This window comes from Euprymna scolopes, chromosome 31 (assembly GCF_053919585.1).
Source record: "Euprymna scolopes isolate OS-2025 chromosome 31, ASM5391958v1, whole genome shotgun sequence".
Lineage (NCBI taxonomy): Eukaryota > Metazoa > Mollusca > Cephalopoda > Sepiida > Sepiolidae > Euprymna > Euprymna scolopes.
This window is the reverse complement of record NC_136512.1, coordinates 86337232-86358861: the sequence shown is the minus strand read 5'-3', so window position 1 is coordinate 86358861 and position 21630 is coordinate 86337232. Positions and strand designations below refer to the sequence as shown.

Here is a 21630-nt window from a genome sequence, read left to right as displayed (position 1 = left end):
TATATTCCACAGATGTTGGAAATACAGATGCTCCAAGAAAATTCTTCATTCAGTGGTTACAGCGTATCAACCTTTCATTATTCCAGCCACAGGCAGAGAAAGAAAGGCGAAGAAACGATCAACATCTCTGTGGTAGCTACTGTCAGTGCATGCACTGAAAGAGCTCACCATCTAATGATCAATGAATTGTGTGTGAATGGGCAAGACAAACAGCTGTTTCTGTTCATGACTCATCGGACAGTTGTTCAGAATCAGACTGGACAAGATCTCACATCACAATGTTACCATGGCGATGTTGCCCGACAATGTTAAAACATTTGGAGATTGGTAGTGGCAGTAGCAGTGGTAATAGTGGTAGTGACAATAATTCCGGCATACCCCCTCCCCCGAGACATTTCATTGTTGCATTACCTCCCTTGTTTTCTAGATGGTGATAGATGATTCAGCGTCCCCGGTGAAACATCTTCAAACAGATATTATGTATTATAATATATTATCATCATGCAGTCAATCAGTCTTGGCAATGACTAGTCGGGGCCTCAGTGATTTATCATTTGGTATTGGCGTAGTCTCACTCCATCATCACAGGACTTCCCACCTTGGCTCCAAACTTGCTTGCGCAGTTTAGGTGCAGTGTCTGTTGCGCATCAGATAGACACCCTCTGAACCTCCAATGCTCATGTCCAGTGGAGCGAACCCGCGACAACTGGCAGCAGAGGAGGCCGCAGCTTCTGGCCGAAAGTAATCTCAATGAGGTTGACAGTCGCCCTATCGTGTCCGCTACTACGCCTTTTCTTTCTGGATGAGGTTCCACAGCCTTTCAAGGAAAACTGCAAGGCAGCAGTAATATTTGAAGTCAGAGTTCCAATCTCTTAGCCTTTTGCTGTGATAAGGCTCACAAGGCAGTGGTGTTTGATTTTGGGGTTGGTTCCCCTAGTCTTCGTCCAACCAAGGGCACCCACAACATTTTATATGAAAATAATTGGAACAATGTGGACAATTCTTACTTTTATTTAATAAATGTGTAATATTTATTTCTTGTAACTTTATTTTGCTTGTAAAACATTCTTCTACGCATCCAGATAAAATACAGGGTGCTCCAGAAGTCTTGGATGAATTTCAAGAGTTTATATCTACTTAACAATATACGTTGAATGAAAGTGACATGATTTTAAATCTAAATTTGTCAAGTTCAACTTTAATATTAATATTTATACATATCGGCATGCTTTTTATCTCTTTAATAGTTTTTAAGATATTTAATATCTAAAAATGTGTTCACACTTTGTGGAGCAGCCTGTAGTATGAATGTTTGCCTAAGACCATTTTTGAACATTATATGATAATTATCGTCAGAACCCTAATAGGGCAAGTTATTTTACAGAGCAGAAACATACTGTTTTTCTTGTGGTTAGCTGAAAGCAGCAATGGTACATCTCTTGCGGGGGCCACGAAAACCATGACTTTACACTCTCGTCAATGATATCGTATGTCAGAACCAAGTTTCCACGGATCCAACACGGATCAAGTGAGAATAGATTTAGTCTTTAAGCAAATTAGGTGTTTGAATGAAATAAAATTTGAGTGTTGCGCAGTGATCCGGGTTTTGTATCTGAAAGGACACACACCACAGGAGACCTTTGAGGAAATGAAATAAACATACAGTAATCATACCCCATCATATGACCTTGTAAAATGCTGGCAGCATGAACTCAAACGTAGCTGGAAATTAGTGGAAACTCCCACAACTGGTCACCCCCACCCACTCTCTTCTTCAATTGTATATGTCAGTCAAGTTTAGGCTGTAATTTTGGAATATCGACGTGTAACTACTCACCAAACAGCCCAATAGGTCAAAATTAGTACAGGGTCTGTGGAAACCCTCATTCATGACCATTTGTATATGTATAAGGTGTCTGTGGGATGGATTCCCAAGTTGCCGGCACCTTTTCCAGAAGCTCGAACGCATTGAGTGCTCGAGGACGAATTTGGAGACGTATCAAAGTTTTTTCAAAAGACCGATAAGAAATATGGATTTATGATCGAGAGATCAAAGCCGAGTCAATAAAGTTGAAACATTTGGAGTCACCGCCTAAGAAAAAAAAAGGCAAAGGTACAGTTTTCCACTGGCAAGGTTATGCTCAATCTTTGGAACGCCCTTTGTAGAGAAACGTGTAGTAGTAGTAGTGGGTAGAAAGAGACTTACCTTCTACTGTAATGTCTTGGATGGCAAATCTTAAAATAATGGTCCAGATCATTCCGAGTGTCATTTTCACGTTGCCATCCACAATTTCTGAAGAAGAAATAAAACAATGCAAAAATAATTTTGTCAAATGAAAATAACATATCAAAAGTTTTTAAATATTTTTTAAAATGTTTAAATTTATTTATGTTTACATGTCATATGTACATATAAAAAGTGAGCATTAAAATCTTTTAAGTTTCATCAACAGGTTTTCAAACATTTTGTTGCTACATCTGGGCTGGTGTCCACCAGCCTCACTTAGAAAACATTCAAAATAGCGTATCATATTTAATAAGTCCTTCACTATCAAACAAGCTCTGACCCTTGTCCCTTTCTGCATCACTAATGTTTGTGCAAAATTTCAAAATATCAAAGGTGTGGTTATTGAGAAAAGTATGAACAAATGAACGAACGAATGATTTGGAGGCAATTTTACCCCTATAGTGGGAACCAGAGTTATCCCGGAAAATCCGTTTTGACAAAAATTTACTTTCACCATGTTTGCACAAAATTTTTAAAAAATCCAAGACGTAGTTATTCAGAAAAATGCGAACAGACGAACAGGAGTGAATTACTAGGTCCAATCCCTCCTTTGTAGGTAGCGCAAAAAAAAAAAAAAAAGAAAGCAACATTTAATGACATTAATTTATTTTTATTTTGGACTATTATTCTCATCTTTATTAGTTGTTTTTTTTTTATCTTTTATTGGTTTTTGTTTTATTCATAACGTTTCGGCCAACTATTCCTCTGGCCTAACAACAACTAATAAAGATGAGAATAATAGTCCGAAATAAAAATAATATATAATGTTCATCTCAAAAAATGAATTCCAATTAAGGAATAATAATATATATATATATTTAATGACATTTAAAAAAAAAAAATTTTTTTTAGTGGGGGGAGGGGCGTACTATTGATTCATCGAGTGTAGAAAATGGACCTTGTAACTCTTGCTTTCTTTTAGTTTGTCCTTTAGTTCTCACATTCCATGTTTCTGACAAAGGGAAAAGTATTGACGTTCTTTGGGTCAAAATCTATCCATGTGATAATTATCATAGGTTAGTTTTTGATCCTGAAATATTTTTTTTAACTCTTTACATCAAGTGGTTTTATGTCTTGACTAGAGCGATTTTCATTTTTTTTAAAATTGAGGGGAAAAGCCATTCGAGCATGAGGTTAATGACATACACAGATCCTCAGTTAAATCTTTTTATTTATTTATTTATTTCTTAAACTGTTAGCAATAGACAGAAGCTACTAAGCTAATTAGGGAATGCATAAAACTTAGGAAGATAACAATAGCCAATATAGAACTCCGAAAATGTGACATTGATACATGTTCATTCACACAATTCTGAGGCAGCATTGATCAAGTGGTTTTATTTTATGAAAATCCAGTTTTATGAGCAGCTGTCTTGTACGTTATTTAAAAACAATGACAAAAAAATAAAAATAAAGGAGATAGCTCAATAATTGAAATTTTCTAGATTTATGTTGTAATTCCTATGAATTCTTATTAATTGCTTGAAAATGCTTTTCTTTATAACAAGCCAAGCATGCGGGGTCTTCCTCCACGAATGAAAAATTTACTTTCACTATGACTGTTCAAATTTTTTTTTTTTATCTAAACAATTTAAAAATAATAATAATGATAATGTTGTTCATCAAATACCATCGGTGTTTGTTTACAATATCATGTCAGCTGATATTTGGGCTTGACGATGAATGCCCTGGAAAAGTCACTTCTGATTAATGTTTAGTTTTAAAATATACAAATACAGACATAATTTGCGGCCATTTTAAATGGTACCACTCTTTTTCCCGTAAATTGAACTCATTAATAAAAAAAAAAATTCAAATAAAATGGTGAGGTATAACCGGGATCCAACAAGGGATCATTTGATCTCTAGTCGAATGCTCCACCACCGAGAAAAGTGCAAACAAATAAACGATTTGGGGGGGGGGGGGCAATTTTACCCTTATAATGGCTCCTAAGGGGGCAACCAGAGTTATTCTGGAACATATCCAGGTAAAAATTTACTTTCACCATGACTAATGTTTGTGCAAGATTTTTTAAAAAAAAAATCCAAAACATGGTTATTAAGAAAAGTGTGAACAAATGAATGGAAGGGAATTAAAAGGTCCAATCCTCCTTTTTCAGCAGACCAAAAATAAAATTATTTTATCAATTTAATTTTTGGAATGTGATATATTCGTTCCTCAGGGGTGATTTTACATCAAAGAGATGTTTATTTTTTTTTTTTTTAAAAGGAAACTCTAGAAAAGAACCTGAATTTTTTTCTCATCTAAAAATAGCAGGTGAAATAGTCGCTCCTCATATTCATAAAAATCAGATTTTCTTATTTAAAAATAAAAATATTTGATTAATTTATACGATTTTTGGAATATATAGGGCGTCCCAATAAAAAGTATTCGCTCTTTAAATGATCATAAAATCAACATTTATTATAAGAAAGAAAAGTTTCATACATCAGAATACTGCAAACAAATACAGAAACCAGTTAATTATCGAAAGTGTTCAAATTATTGGCCATTGTTGTCCATGAACAGCTGACAACGCTCACTGATTGAATCGAAAACGTTTCTAATCAGTTCAATTGGTATGTTGACACATCTTCTTTCAATGGTTGCTTTCAACTCATTCATTGTAGCTCGTTTTCTGGTGTGAACCTTGTGTTTAGCATGCTTCCCTATACCCTCACCAAAAAAGAGAAAAATCCATAGGGTGGGGGTCAAATCTTGTAAGCATAGACAGTACTCGACACTTCCTCTATGTCCTGTCTTTCTGTTTCGCAGGTGACTATCAAGGTATGCTCTTATGCCATTCTTTATTCCTAAACATCTCTTGGGAACGTGGTATAGCGTATTCATGTAACAAGTTGAGATAATTTAAAGAGTGTATACCTTTTATTTGGACACCCTATATTTTCGTTTTGTCATGGGTACATACAAAGTTTTTTTTTTATTTTTTTTTTTAATAAAATAAATTCTAAACAAGAGCATTTTTTTTAAGGAGAAAAAAAAAAAACTAAATCAAATACTAATCTTTCAAAATATTTTATTTTTCTCTTTACCCAGGAGGGTTCGGGAAACGAGAAAAAACAAGAAATATTCAAGCTGTTTTTGTATATTCAAGTGGATTTATGACGCCTTTGAGACAACACAGCCAACTGAACAGTCGCAGGCCATCTGTGCTTAAGAGATAAATTCACTGCGGCAATATCAGATCTGTCACAATTGTTGAAATCAAAACATCTGCTGATCTGCCTCAAGTGACGACTAGAGGGATTAAGCGATTAACACTTAATCCCAAACAGGATTTTCACCCGTTTAATTCCAAAAGCTGGCTTCGTTGGAAATCAGCGAAAGACGATATTAAAGAGAGGAGAACGTTTTTTTTTTTAGTTTGAGAACTTGTTAGATCATTTTTTTTTTCAAGTAAAAATAGTCTCCATTTCCCACACAAACTCTAGAACTAATATAAAAAAAAAATAAAGGTGGGGCTTGTTGACATTACCAACGCATTTCAGGTGAAAACATTGCATATTTAAAGCGTCAAAGCAAAATTAGTAAAAATTTAAAAAATTACAAAAACTGACCCAATAAAAGAGGTGCCAGATGTATTTTTAACAAAAAATTCTGCACAATTACGTTGCATGTTTTATTTTAAAAATGGCCGACCCTTAATTTGTTAATTGACGTCAAGGTTATCTCCCTTGTTTGTCATTCAGAATTGGTAGCACAGTCTCTTCACATTAAAACGATATATTTTATTTTTACTTGTACTTATTTTTCTACTGAATCATTTTTTGTAAGTTTTGGAATTCATACTAATTTATCATGACGGGTAAGTACATAATGTTTTCACTTGGAATATATAACGCTCTGATCCCCATCTGGCATCAATTGAAATGGATGGCTCTCGTCTAGGAGAAGCCCCATGTTTTGACAAGCTTCTGGGTTTGTCCTTTACTCCTGACCTGAAATGGAACACGTATATCAAGTCTGTTGCCAAGGTCGATGGAAAGATGATGGGATCCTTCTACCGCTCCAGAAGATATCTCACTACTGATGCAATTCTCTATCTATATGAAAGCCAAGTACGTCCAAGGATGGAATACTGCTGCCATATCTGGGCAGGAGCTGCTAAAAAAAGCCTATCCTGCCTTGACAGAGTACAAAATAGACTTTGTGGCTTAGTGGGGGATGCCCTTTTCTCTACCCTGCAACCTCTCTTCCACAGAAGAGACATTGCGAGCCTATCCTTGTTTTATCGTTATTTCCATGGCAGGTGCTCGTCTGAACTCCAATCTCTGGTCCCCCCTCGCCAATCTTTCACGAAAAACACCCGTCTAGCTGAATCCACTGTCAAAAATTTTCCCCACTCTATCTGTGCCTAAATCAAAACGTAGATTCCATGAACAAAGCTTCTTTCTTAGAACTGCACGCCTGTGGAACTCTGTTCCTTCTGCCTGCTTCCCACCTGACTACAACCTGGCTGTCTTCAAGTCCAACGTTAACAAATTCCTAAAGAACTGCCCCCTTAAGTAAACACTTCATTAAATCTCCACACTAATGTACTGTACTTGCAATAACCCTTATCCTTGAGTGGCTTCCAGGCTTTGATAAGTGGTGACCACCATGTAAAAAAAAAAATATATATATATATATATATATATATATATATATAAGAATTAAGTTTACCAAGATAATCCAAAATAGCAAACTTAAAGTATATTATAAATATTAAAAACTTAGTATTCATAAATTAATCCTAACCAGATGTAAAAGCTCAAAACCAAATAGGAAATAGAGCTTATAATAACAAATCTATATATCTATAAAAGTGAACGTGTCTGTCTGTCTGTCTGTGTACATTTCCCTACGCAATAACTGTCAATTTTTAGTCCATAGACTCGAAATTTTAAATACCGGGTACTGAGATTTGGGAAAATCGATGTGACGGGTGTCAGCCAGAAATTTGGCTGTTAAGGGGTCAAATTTCAACGATTTGACCTTTAAGAACTCTACCAAACTCCTCCGACAATTTTGGGTCTAGACACTTGAAATTTTAGATAACTTAATAAAGTGATTTGAGCCCGAAACTATAAATTTTAAGGGGTCATAATAGGGGTCAAATTTAAAAAAAAAATTGACGTCTGCGGTCTATACCAAATTACTCAGACAATTTCTGGTCTAAACATTTGAAATTTTACATAAAGGGTATTCAGAGATAGGGCAAGCTTTTTCATCAGTTTTGTTCGAAAATTTTTAGTTACCAATATATAAATGTATGTATGTATGTAAGTATGTATGTATGTATTTTGCATGTCTGCCTTAAACTTTCAATAGAGGCGACGGATTTTACCAAGATCAGTATCGTTTTAAAGTTCGACCTTTCATACGACAAATATCGAAAAATTGGCTAAAAACATTAATATCTTCCCCTTCAACTAGGCACTTTTCTACAGGGGGGGGGTCACTTTTTTTCCGATATTTTTGAAAGTTATCCTCTCCTTTAGATTGTCCAGCCTTAATTTAAAAAAAAAAAAATGTTGCTTCCGGTTTGGCGGTGGTTGTTAACGCTAGGTTTTACCCCGTTCTTTTCCTCCTTTGCGGTATGGGTTCGAGCTTGCCTTCCTACTACCACTTTTTTTTTTTTGCTCACCATACACATCCGAACACCCGGGCAACGCTGGGCTGAAATGCTAGTAATTAATAAAACCATGTTAAAAACTCTTTAAGAAGAGTTAAAAACATTTAATTTTCAAAAAGACAAATTATTTATTTGCGTCTCCTTTTTGAAAATTAAATGTTTTTAACTCTTCTTAAAGAGTTTTTAACATGGTTTTATTAATTGTTTGTTCTTATATATATATATATATATATATATATATATATATATATATATAGAGTGCCTATTCGTTTTGAGTGGTATTACTAGTGTTAGGACGATTGATTGGAATTGGGAATAAGAAAAATTGGAACTTTTTGGCTATCAGAATCAATATCAGAATTGAAGAAATTTGTGCCAATTTTCTGATGCCAAACAACAATTCCTTTATCATTTTCTACCTGATTTTGTTTAAAACAAATTCTTCCACTGCTGGTAGAACTGATAAAATAAATATTTATTGATTTTGAACAACCAGAGCAAGTTTTAGTCTCCCCTTCATCAAGGCCAGCGGTTTTGAGGAAATATCAGATATTTTGTAATTCATATGCAAAACTAGGAAAACAAATGACCATGGTTGAAATATTAGTAAATGTGCAGTATCTTTCCACCCACAAAAAATCCTTTAACATTACCGCTATTATTATAGGTTTTCGAGGGTGCTGAAAACCAAAATGTTAAAAATTCCAGGAAACAAATAGTTTCCAAGATATGAAAAAATTATAGTTTCAAAAAGTGGGAGATCACTTTTCTATATTAATTTAACGTAAAATAAACACTCACTTTATGGCCATCTTTTTTTTTTTGGGGGGGGGGGTCTTATTTTTCTTAGGGGTTGTGTTTATTCGGTAATTGTGGCCTGGTGGACCAACACAAAACTTACCTTAAAAAATTTTTTCTATAGGTTTTCAAGTGTGCTGAAAACGAATATCGCATTTAAATTTTCTGCTGATAAGTATTTTTCCGGGTTATTAAGCAATGCAATTTTTTGTTATAACTGGTGGCCATTGTTGTACGCACAAGTGTACACATTTTTACTTACCCGGAAAAATGCTTATTTGCAGAAAATTTAATTGATATTTGTTTTCAGCACCCCCAAAAACCTATGGAAAACAAGTTTATGGTAGGTTTTGTGTTGGTCTACCAGGCCAAAATAAACACCACCCCCTAACCCCCCGCCCCCGCAAAAAAAAAGAAAGAAAAAAAAAAAAGGTGGCCGTAAAGTGGGTGCTCATTTTACATTAAATTTATATAGAAGTGATCCCTCACTTTTTTAAACTAATTTCTTTATATCTTGGACACTACTCGTTTGCTGGAATTTTAAACATTTTCTTTTTTAAGGGTGCAAAGATTCTGCATCTTTACAAAAACGTGCCAAAAATAGGCTACGGATGATCCCCTTAACGTGCGACCTTAAGGGCAATTGTCACATAGCCCACTACACAATTCAGTCATTATCTTTCTAACAAGCCTTCATTTGTTAAATTCTGATCAATAATCGCTGAGATTTGGAACTTATAAAATTGCCAAAAAACGTGGTATATATATATATATATATATATATATATATATATATATATATATAACATCATCAATTCACTATCTGCACAGCAACATTAGTATAGTTCGAAGCTTAGACCGTCATTTGGGCAGTCGGGTTTCGATCCTAGCTTGAGTAAGGTGCCTGTCTAGCCGCACTGATGAGCTGTGATACAGTACTGTATGTGGATGACTATGTGCGTGTGTGTGTGTGTGTGTGGACACATCTATACTTGTAGCCAAATTGAATATCAAAATCTTTGTTTCTAAGAGACAAAACTACATGAACATTTGCAGGCTTTTTGAAAATTATAATACTATCCTATGGTTTAAATTTTATGACCATTGGTAAAAAAGAACCTATATTTTCAAAGCAATAAATTATACCCAAATTTGCTGACATTTGTATGTATATAGTGTCCTGCAAGCCACGAATATATATAAGTGAGAATGTGTGTGTGAAAACACTTCTCAACCTATATACTCAACAGTATTCAATATAAGAGCATAATATTTATTTTAAAATTTTACAGAAGATTTTACAGAATGTATGCTGTTTTTTTTTTTGTTTTTTTTTTTGCTGTTCTTCCTGGAAATGGCGACTGCACGTTTTTAGCTTGCAAATTATTTATTTATTTATCATGTATTATTTTTTTTAATGAATTTTTTAAAATTTTTTGTGAACTTATCTGCTTATTTTTTTAATACTTTTTTTTTGTAACTTCCGGTTACAAAATGGTTGTTAGTAGATTCAGGCAAAATCTTATTTTCAAAGGTGATCAAAATAACTATTGATTGACATTTTTTGAAGGGAGATTACTCTTCTTTTTTTTTTTCAATTAAATATCCATTTTTTTTTCTTTTAACTCACCTGCGACATTTCCGGGAAGGACCGATAAAGAAAACAGAGGCTGAAGAGAGTCCACTATTTCTCAACCCATAAACTAGTCCCCTTGTATTGGATTTGAAACCAGTGGTACCAATGTTTTTCTGACCCTTTCTCTCTCTCTCTCTCATATATATATATATATATATATATAATATATACACACCGCATATACTTGTGTAGAAGTCGATCTTAAAATGCACATCGGCTCATACATAAGATAAAAAATTGTGTCATTTTAGGTATTACCTGTGTATAAGTCGACTGTAGATTCTAGACAAGTTAAATGGTCTGTCCTATGGCTTTTTCTTGCACAGATAATTTCCTTTTTCCTGTTTTTTTTGGTTTTTTTTTACATAGGCATCACCACTTATCAAGGCCAAGAGGCCACTCGAGGATAAGGGTTAAAGAGTGTACAGTAGAAATTGGACAATATAGTAATCGTTAGTAATCCAAATTCGGTAAATTTGTTAAATGGAACAGCTCATCAAAAACTTGTTTACGTTAGACTTAAAGACAACCATATTGTAGTCAGCTGGAAAGCAGGAAAATGGAAGACAATTTCATAGGCGTGCAGTTCTAAGAAAAAAAGCTTTGTTCATGGAATCTACGTTTAGGTTTAGGCACAGATAAAGAGTTGGGGAAATTGTTGATAGTGTTTTCTGCTAGACGGGTGTTTCTTGTGAAAGTTTGGCAAGATTGGATAGATTGGAGCTCAGATGAGCACTTGCCATAAAAATAACGATAAATCAGAGACAAGCTCGCAACATCACTTCTGTGAGAAAGAGGTTGCAGTGAAGAGAAAAGGACATTCCCTACGAGGCTACAAAGTCTATTTTGAACCCTAACCCGACAGGATAAGTCCTTTCTAGCAGCTCCTGCCCAGATGTGGCAACAGTACTCCATCCTTGGACGTACCTGTAAAACATTGTTTCTCGGCATTCACGAGCAATAATATGTGTATTTATGCAAGTGTGGTCCATTCGATTTTCATATATAGAACCAACCCGCTGCACACTTCAGACATTCTAATCAATGACATGCTGCAGATTCCAGGCGCAGTTACTGTTTTTAGACATAATTCATGTCGCATACCATAACAAACGCATACATTACATGAGCCGTAATATACCGTAATAATGTGAATGCATGCGTTAAGTGCGATTAAATGGTTTCATTAAATTGTTGTCATCGTTAAAACTTGAACTTTGGGGAGAACGACATATCGTAAACACTACATTTCGTGAACTACTAAAAAAGTCACATCATGACCGAATACATCATATCAAACTTGGAGCTATAGCCACGTCTAGAGAGTGAACATTGCGAGAGCTATTCCAATAATTATTAAGCCTCCCACTGAAAAACCGTGCATGTGCTTGCATGCTAGCAAACACATTGCAATAAGGATCAGAAGGATTAATGACTAGGATTACCGGTACATACCGAGTGCACAAACAAAATGGCATTTTTTATATCATGATCGAGTGCCGAGTTGCTCTTTAACATTTCCAAAAACATTACCTATGCGTAAGTCGACCCCCCCAAAAATAACCATAACAATCGCTTCCCAGAAATTCTACTGATACATAAGTGTGTGTGTGTGTGTATATATATATATATGAACTGCCGACTGTCAAGGTGTGTATATATATATATGAACTGCCGACTGTCAACACGATGGTTCTAGGTTCAATCCTTGGCTTGGGAGAGATGCTAGTCTAGCGGCACTGATGAGTTGTAATACAACGAAACAGGACTGTATGTCGATGACTACAAATATATATTTTAAGCCCCCCCCCCTCTTTGGGTAGAGCACTGTCATAAATAATCTCACCCGCTACTTAATTGGCTGAAAATGCGAAGCTCGTTGTTTGTTTATTTACGAACAGGCGATTTGAGCACTATAAAAGTGGTGGCGGGTGTCTATTTAAACGAGTTATTTACGGGCGTCGATCCCATGGTCGAGTGGGTGAACTGCCGACTGTCAACACGATGGTTCTAGGTTCAATCCTTGACTTGGGGGAGATGCTAGTCTAGCGGCACTGATGAATTGTGATACAACGAAACAGGACTGTATGTCGATGACTACAAATATATATATATATATATATATATATATATATATATATATATGCGCATGCATACTACAACCGGTTATCTAATTTATAGCTTGGTATCACAATGAATGATTATATACAACTCCCTCACATTATATATATATATATATATTACATACACACACGGAGATGTTAATACCTGGGAGAATGCTGGCATAACAAATCAATATAGCAGCTTACTCGTACGCATTATATATATATATATATATATATAGTCATCCACATACAGTAGTTACATTGTATCACAACTCATCAGTGTGGCTAGACAAACACCTTTTCCCAGCCGTGCATCGAACCTACAACCATCTAGTTGACAGTTGGCAGCTCTACCCAAATGGCTACGAATCAGTGCCCGTAAATGTCCCTCATCAAATACCTATTAAAGAAGCACTTTCCCATCGCTCCAGTGCTCAAACTGCTAGTAAGTTTACAAACAAACGGGCAGTGAGCTTCGCTTGATAGCCAAATGAAGCATCGGTTATGGGGAGCAAATATTATTTCCATAATCATATAACATGATGTAAAATGAAACGGAATGACCTAAATTATATTCACCAATGTTACGTCTTTTTCAAGAAATCTCCTCTCAAGAAATAACATAGAAATCAATGTTCAAAAATACGTGGTGAGTTTTTGGCACAAAAAGAATGTTTTAGGATAAATTTCTCGCTGCCTCCCTTCCTTGCAAACTTAAACTGAAAACCTAGGATAGGGTAAAAATTATCCTGTTTTGTGAACCAATAAGGAGTAATAAATAATAATTGATTAATAACAGCTTTGAAAATGGGACAATACAATTAGGTCACTAATGGATCTCGATCAATTATACATCATGGTTACTGTTTTCATAATCTACTCCCCCCCCTTGATAAAAACACAAATTACATATTCAATTTTCTTTTCTTTTCAACCATAAATATATTTGTTGTTGTTTTTTTTTTAATTGGCCCAAAAAGGGAGAAATTACCAGTTGAATGAATTAAGATACAAATTATTCAATGTCACATGATAAAGCTCTTTGTGAATAAACAAATGGAGCACTCTGAGAGCGGCAGTCAGTGTTTGTATAAAGCATTGTTAGATATCATTGTCGTCGTCGCCGCTGCATGTCCCAGTAGTCTGTGAGATAGAGCTATTGACTATCAATTCTATGGTTATTGGCTTGATTCCAGGCTTGGAATGGTTGCTTGTTTAACCACACTGAAGAGCTGTGACACACAAAAAACAATATATATATATATATATATATATATATATATATATATATATTGCGGGGCATAAAATTTTATGTGTTCGGAAACATTTAGGTTGTGAAATTAAAAAAATAAAAATGAACGTGTCAGCTGACCGGTTTCGAAGCTCGCTCAACAATCACGTTTAAAAAAAAGAGGGGGGGGGGGCTAACTTTTAAATAGAAAAATTTGCAAATGAAAAGGAAACTATAATAACATCAATGTTTGGTGCATTTTAGGTTAGGAAGCCGGTATCCTCAGACAACCTGATCTGGTAGCACCAGGATACACTATAGAAAATATAGCGTTGCAGACAAAATTGCGCCAAACACGAGCAGGAGCAAATTCTTGCAGTTTGACATTTTTAAATACACTTCCTTCCTGGCTTGTCCAATCAGAAGCTAGCTCTCAGTCATGTGACTCAGTTTATATAACGTTAAACCCGCAACACTTTATCTTTCTTCCCAGATCTTGGATGGATAACAACTCCATGTGGAACAGACTTGTTGCCCTAACTTCTCTACGGAGAAAGAAGTTTGACTATCATGGAATACAAACAAGCCAACATGATTATCTCCACATGCGGTACACACAGACTTATCCTTCAATCCTGTCTCAACTTTTGTGACACACGTTTCCACTCCCACTACTGTAGACACAAACTTACATGAACGCTTCTCTAGGTGTATCAGAAACTGACTTTATGAATGCGTGAAAAAAATATTGAATAATTTGACCCCCTGTCTTTCCAACCTTATAACTACTCGAAAAATGGAATTCAAACCCTAATTTTATTTTTTTTTCAATTAAAAGGAGCAAGGACCAAGGCTCCATTAAAAAAAAAAACAAAAAAAAAACGGTTTTTAAAGAAAAAGATTTTAAACTTTGGACTTTACAGGTAAATTTCTAAACAACACTTTTTGTTTTAAATTAGAATATATTATTTATTGATCTTTTATCTTCAATTTGTGATATATAAAACTTTGGTGAGTAAATTAATTATTTACTTTTTTAATAGACATTTCAAAATAGGGGGGGACGCGTGAATTAAAAAAAAAAACGTTTGTCTAAAATATTATATTCGGTTTATTGGAAAGAGCATAAAATTTTACATTGACCCTGAAAATATCGTAAAAATTGAATCAATAGAAAAAATTTGATAGATTTTGTAAGTTTAAAAATTGAAAAATATTTAGCTCGTAAAATTAGATTGATTTCATTATGTAAAAAAATGTTTTTTAAAAAATAATATTTCTATTACGTTTTATACAACTTTAATAGTTTATTTTGGAAGTATAATCCATAAAGAAAATAAACAATCCACTTTTAAAAGAGAAATTACGAGTTTTTTATATTTTATTTGCAGTTTTGTGTTAGGGGTGTCAAAAATTCCCCTAAAATTATGATACACCTAACTCTTCTCTGTCAAGAGACCTGTATAATCAGCAACATCTCTACACAGAAACTCTTAACGACTAATCCGTCACTCTTTATACCTTACTAACGAAGATAACCAACAAAGATATTAAAATGAGACTCCTTGCTGTTATTTTTACAATAGCAACCACAGAAAAGCTGGAAAATGACATAACACTTCTTTTTCCTTGCCTTTCTTTGTTTATCCCCCTCCCCGTCCTCTCGCTTTCGGCATACCCGGAAGTTGAAGTGATCATATTACTTCAGTGTTTCAATGCAATCAAGATGCTCTTAAATTGAATAAGCTTCCCGTTTCCATGACAACACAGATGACTTGTAAATTCAACAATGGAAGAAGCAGCCAAGCAAAAGTGAAAACAATTGTCTATTTAGCCAATCGGGTTCTTTTAAGGTCACTGGATGCAGATGCCGCATCGGCGGCTATGTCCATCCATCTCCAATCCAGACTAGCTAACAAAAGCAGCCGATGTTACTAAAAAGGAAACAATTTTTTGAAAAGTAACGAAAATTCTTTTCATATGGAGTATTGTTGTCATATTTGGGCCGGTGCGTCTGCTACTAGTGTCTCACTCCTAGACAAGGTTCAAAAGAGAGTCGCCAACCTGATAGGTTCAGAACTGTCATCCAAGCTTCAGTCTCTGTCCCATCGATGCAATGTAGCATCTCTCTGCCTGTTCTACAAGCACTTGTACCCCCTCTACATCATAAATACCCCCGACAAACAGTAAAATCCCAGCCCTTCACAGTAGAGATCCCTATATGTAAGAGAGCCTACTACTCCAGTAGTTTCTTCCCCAGAACCACTAGACTTTGGAATTCCCTGCCTAGTTCTACTTCCCCAACTGTACTGACATGCAGAAGTTGAAGTGTAATGTGAACTGACATCTTGCTGCCTAACTCTCCACCTAGTACCCCTGTAGCCTATGTCCCCAATAGTAGCCCTACTACATCAAAGTGGCAATGTGCCTTGTTAAGGGTGAAAATGTAATAAAATATATATATATATATATTAAAGAAAAATAATTAAAAATGGACGAACATTTTCTAAAATCAATTTAGTGCAAAATTTAATTGGGGGGGGGAATATGGAGAAAGTGGTTTTGTTCTATTGTTTTACGGCATATCAAAACTTTTTTTTCACTTATTTAATGCTGAATCCAATAATTTTGGAAGTTTTTATGCTTCATTAGATCTTCAAATATTGATTCATTGTGTTTTGTTCCGTTGCTTTGTAAAGGAAAAATTTTTTTTGTTTGTTTTAAACTTTGCAGAACATGATTGAATTTTGCAAAGAGAACGGAAAAAGGCAATAACATCAATGTTCGGTGTATTTTTAGATCAGAAAGCTGATATCTTTAGATAGTCTGATCTGATATCACCAGGTTTTAATAAGAAATAATAAGCAAAATTCGTTTCATCATTTATATAAAAAAAAATTAAATAACCATTTAAAGAATTACGGTAATTTCGCAATTGATAGTCGATATATTTTTCAAGGTTGATTTATTGTCTTTCATCCAATTTTAGTTCAAGATACAGTGACTATCAAACACCTGCTTTTCATTCAGTGTAGTCAAAAGCTTGCGTGTAGTTTCATTCACATTTCAAGGACATGGACAAATAAATATATATATATATATATATATATATATATATATATATACTAGCAGGCTGCCCCAGCGTTGCCCGGCTGTAAAATACGCATAAATATTATATTTTAATTTATACAGAACTGAGACGTGTATGTAAGTATTATTGTTTTTTCTAAATAGTTCACTTGTAAATAAAAAAAAAAAAAGTATTTGGACACAGATTGAAACCAAAACCTAAAGACAAGGAGCCAAGTACGATAACCATTAGGCCTGATTGACATGACTTCAAGAAGTGCTTGCAAACCTACTTATTTTTTACATAATGAATGTCATGCGAACCATTCACGCAGGTGCATTCATAAAACAACTGACAAGAATAAAAATCCGGCGGGCCCCAACGGATGAATTTTAAAAATTTTTACCCTTTAGCAGCTGTTTTTCCAAATGAAAACCGATTAAAAAGATTTCCACATGTCTGAATATCCTATATACCAAATTTCAAGTCTGTAGATAAAAATCCGTTGAGTATATAGGTTGAGAAGTGTCCTCACACACACACACATATATATATATATATATATATATATATATAAAATGTTCATTCATTGTTGTGTATTTTAGATAAAATAGTTATCTATGTCACGTGTTTCACTATATCTACGGCTCAGCAGCATGGTTGAATATACAGAGGCTTTATCTTGCACAGTTCTGCGTTATGGTTAGCCACAATGATGAGCCATAAATACGGCCAAAACACGTGTCTGGATAACTATTTCATCTATAAATATAAAGTATTCTAGGGACATGGATGAATATAAGTATAAATATGTATATATATCTGAATTTAAAAGAAACAAAATACTCAACGATTCATCTGTTCCAGAGATTGTGTTATTTTGAGCGGTTTTCAAATGTGTAGTATTTTCCTTCCGTTAGTGTTGAGTCATTAGGATAGAGATATGGATCATTTTGTCACCTTTTTATAGTTATTTCATTCATAAACAAGCTGAGCATGCGGGGGGGGGGGGCGGGGGGGGTCTTTCTCCATGAGTGAAAAATTTACGTTCACTATGACTAATGCTAGTGCAAAATTTAAAAAAAAAAAAAAAAAAAATCCAAAGCATAATTTTTGAAAAAAGTGCAAACAAGATTTGGGAGCAATTTTACCCCTATAGAGTTATCCCAAAATTTCATTCTGTTCAAAATTTACTTTCACCATGACTAATGTTTGTGCAATCTTTTTTTTTTTAAATTCCAGGCTTGGTTATTGAGAAAAGGATGAACGAACAGATGAATGGGAGTGAATTACTAGATACAATCCCTCCTTTATTGGGAGTACCAATTAGGCTGTTTTTAATTGTGAGGTATTATACTTCGGTATACAGATAATGTCAGGTCATTAGGACAAAATACCCACAATTAAAAGTAATTTATAAATGAAATAACGGAAAAAAAAAAAAAAAAAAACAATGACAGAACTTCCATATGTCTACTACCCAACACTAAAATGGAAGCTGAAAGAAAATACTTCACACTTGAAAACTAAAAAAAATTATATTCAAACTTACAATCTCTTGAATAAAACCCACAGAACAGACAGATGAATCGTCAAGCATTTTGTTTCTTCCTTTCTATTTTATTTAAATTCACGTTGTCGGGTATCCGAGCATTCAGCAAAGTAAAGTCCTGTCCTTAACCTTTGACATTGAAAAATGGTGTGCACCATCTCTAGGTCGGAAATCATGTCAGGTTCAGTGGTGTGAGACTATATACATGGGCTATGACCTTGACCTTGGAAAATGATGTACACCATTCTTAGGTTGGTGACCATCATCATGCCAGGTTTGGTCCAGTGGTGTGGGCTGTAGGAGTGTGTATATACATACACTATGACCTTAATCTTTGATTTAACCTTGGAAAATGGTGTGCACCATCTCTAGGTGGGGGACCATCATCATGCCAAGTTTGGTTATGATTGGTCCAGTGATGTGGGCTGTAGGAAAGTTGTGTATACAAACACGAATGCTATATATATATTTGGTAAAAATGGTAAGTAGTAAAACCTGAAGAGAGTGCTCAATACTACTGCAGAGCAAATATGCGTTTTACTTTTTATTACCGTTTTATCTGTCCAGTTACATATGTTTCAGTTGCCGGACCATATTTATGATCCAGCAGCCTCGTCAGACCTTACAGAAATGGCCGTTCTGTAAGGTCTGACGAAGCTGCTGGATCATAAATATAGTCTGGCAACCGAAACATATGTAACTGGACAGATAAAACGGTAATAAAAAATAAAACACACACACATATATATATATATATTTATGCACACACACACACAAATATAAAAATATATTCATTGTTTATGTGTGTTACTTACACACTGGTTCAGATCAACATTAACAAATTGGTGTTCATATCAAGTTCTGTATGTAGCAGAACTGCAAAACTTGTCATCTTCCTTGATGGGGATATACATGCAACTAGGGACTGCTTGTTAATTTCATTTTACCATGAAACTTCCTCCTTTGGAGAAAACTGGTTCAACTTACCTAGGGCAAGTGCCATTCGGTACAGCAATCTAGCGAGATGATTTTTTTCTTCCACGTAACAAATTTAGGAGACGCATTGCTAGTCCTCCTCTACTCTAACACCATTTTCAAGACGAGTGCTTAACAGAGTTTGAATCTCTAGCACCCCTGCGCCAACAAAACATTCACAGCAAGAACTTGATTATTTGCAAAGAACTGAACTTCAAGCTTTGCTCCATTCCAATCCGACAAAGAATTTTCTTCCCATGCACCTAAAATCAAAGGGAATTTCCATGAGCAGTTTCTTTCCAAGGACTTACATCTATCGAATATCCCAGAGCAGAAAAATACCCCCCCCCCAGACTGCACCATCGTCATTTTCAAGTCCAATGTAAACAGATATCTGCAGAATCATCCTCTGGATTAATCATACTTCTCGATCATTTTGTAGCGCTGTTTCATCACGCAACCGAAAATCTCATATCCTTGAGTAAATTTTGGCCTTAGTAAGTTGTAAATCATGAGTATAAAAAAAGAAATGCTTTTAAACATGTAAATCTTACTGCTGCCATTATCATCATCTGGTGCCAACACACCGTTTGGCAGAATTTGTTTCGTTAACAATCAAGCTGATTTCTAAGAATCCTCACCCCCACCCCACCTCTCTCTGTTAGATGACACTGAATTTTATGCAAAAAAAAAAAAAAAACATTGATGGCAGTAATCAAGACAAGGAATAGGATAATGAGGGTCATTTCTAATAGCTTGAATAATTGAGGATAAATATTCAGTAAAATTGGGAGGAGCAATAGAGGCTCTTACTTACACCATCCCTCTTTGATATGTGGTGTGTCTCCTTTCAGACAAGAGCTGGTTGTAGTGGTGGTTGGAGGGGGGGGTCGTTAATGACTAAATATGGTCTGTTGGATAAAAATGTGCTTAAAAAAATAAAAACCAATTTTCAATTGTCAGTAGGACAACTGAAACATGAAAGCAACGAGTACATGGTTCTAGAAAAGATGCAAGTTTGGTGAAGAAAGAAAAAAAAATGAATTATAATTCATTGGGAAGTGGATGTGACTAAGTTGGTAACAATACAGACTGTAAACTAGAGTGTGCCAATTCAAATCCAGTTCGTTACACAAAAACAATTTCATCAAACCCGCACCTGACCGTGTGTCTAACCTCCTGGAAAGGAGAAATAATATGTAACTTTAAAAGTTTGGATTTTCAAGGGAAGTAATTTACATTAAACTGACATTGATTTTAAAGGGAGGTAATTTAAGTTAAACAGACATTGGCTAGAAAGACATATATTCAATTCAGTGACTAGGGCGCCTAAAGAGTTATCTACATACACATATACAATATCGTACAATTAGTTGGTGATTAGCTATCCATGTTGGTTATTTCTGGGGTAGACGTCACTTTGTTAGTCCAATTCTCACAAAAGAATTAACAGAAAGCTGCCTACACAAGAACAAACCAGTACAGATGGCGTATCAATGCATGACTGTAAGTAAATATGTTATACTCTTGTCATCTTGATTAAGTCAAACAGACATTGGCTAGAAAGACATATATACAGATGAAGCATAAGCAAGAAGAAGTATCGAGTACCTCCCCTCCCTCCCTCCCTCCAAATCTGGGGGGGGCACATTTTCTTATTCTTTTAAATTCAATGATTGCTTTTATCCTGTAAATAAGTTTTGTATGTGTGTTTAAATGTACCTTTCTGATCTTTTCTTTTGAAGGACTTACTTCATTCTCAGCAAGTTACCACCTGTTTCATAATTGTAAGTTATAAAAAAAGAAATGCTCAGCCAAATTAATTTTTACTTTATTTAAAAAGGTGAATAAATTGTGATCAAGATTGTTAAAATTTAATTAGATTAAACTTTATATGAATGCAAAAGTTTTTGTCTCGTATTATTCCGATTATTCCAACTATTGCTCTTATCTTAAGAGTTATTTTTAACACCCATTCGACCAATAGAACCTACAACCTTCTTTAGCTGTATCTTTGTCGATCTTGGGAATCTGCCCAGAATTTCTGACGGAACCCTTTCAGTTAAACCACGGTTCTAGTATACTATCATTCTATTAGTTATGACAGAGTAAAAGTTTTAATTTGCAATTATATTCTTAGTATTGCCAGCATTAAGGATTGAACCTTCAACCTTCAGAAGAGTGTCACTTTAAATTGAACTTTACCTAATGCTTTAGCAGTTATGTGACAAGTCTTTGTAAACAATTCTGAATTTTGGGAACCTTCCACTTTTTTCGTTTTTTTTTTTAAATCAAAAAAAAAAAAAAAAAAAAAAAAAAAAAAAAAATATTCAGACTTGTT

The 21630-nt window shown here is 34.7% G+C and overlaps 1 protein-coding gene across 9 annotated transcripts in view; it reads right to left on the bottom strand.

The window, feature by feature from the left end:
* The window catches only part of LOC145255836 (alpha-actinin, sarcomeric-like), a 260402-nt gene that overhangs the window by 100627 nt on the left and 138145 nt on the right, over positions 1–21630 (bottom strand). For all 9 annotated transcript variants that reach the window (XM_080114560.1, XM_080114566.1, XM_080114561.1 and 6 more), the window contains one exon: positions 2207–2293. In XM_080114560.1, the coding sequence (XP_079970686.1) occupies positions 2207–2293 (87 nt within the window). The remainder of the gene's footprint in view (positions 1–2206; positions 2294–21630) is intronic.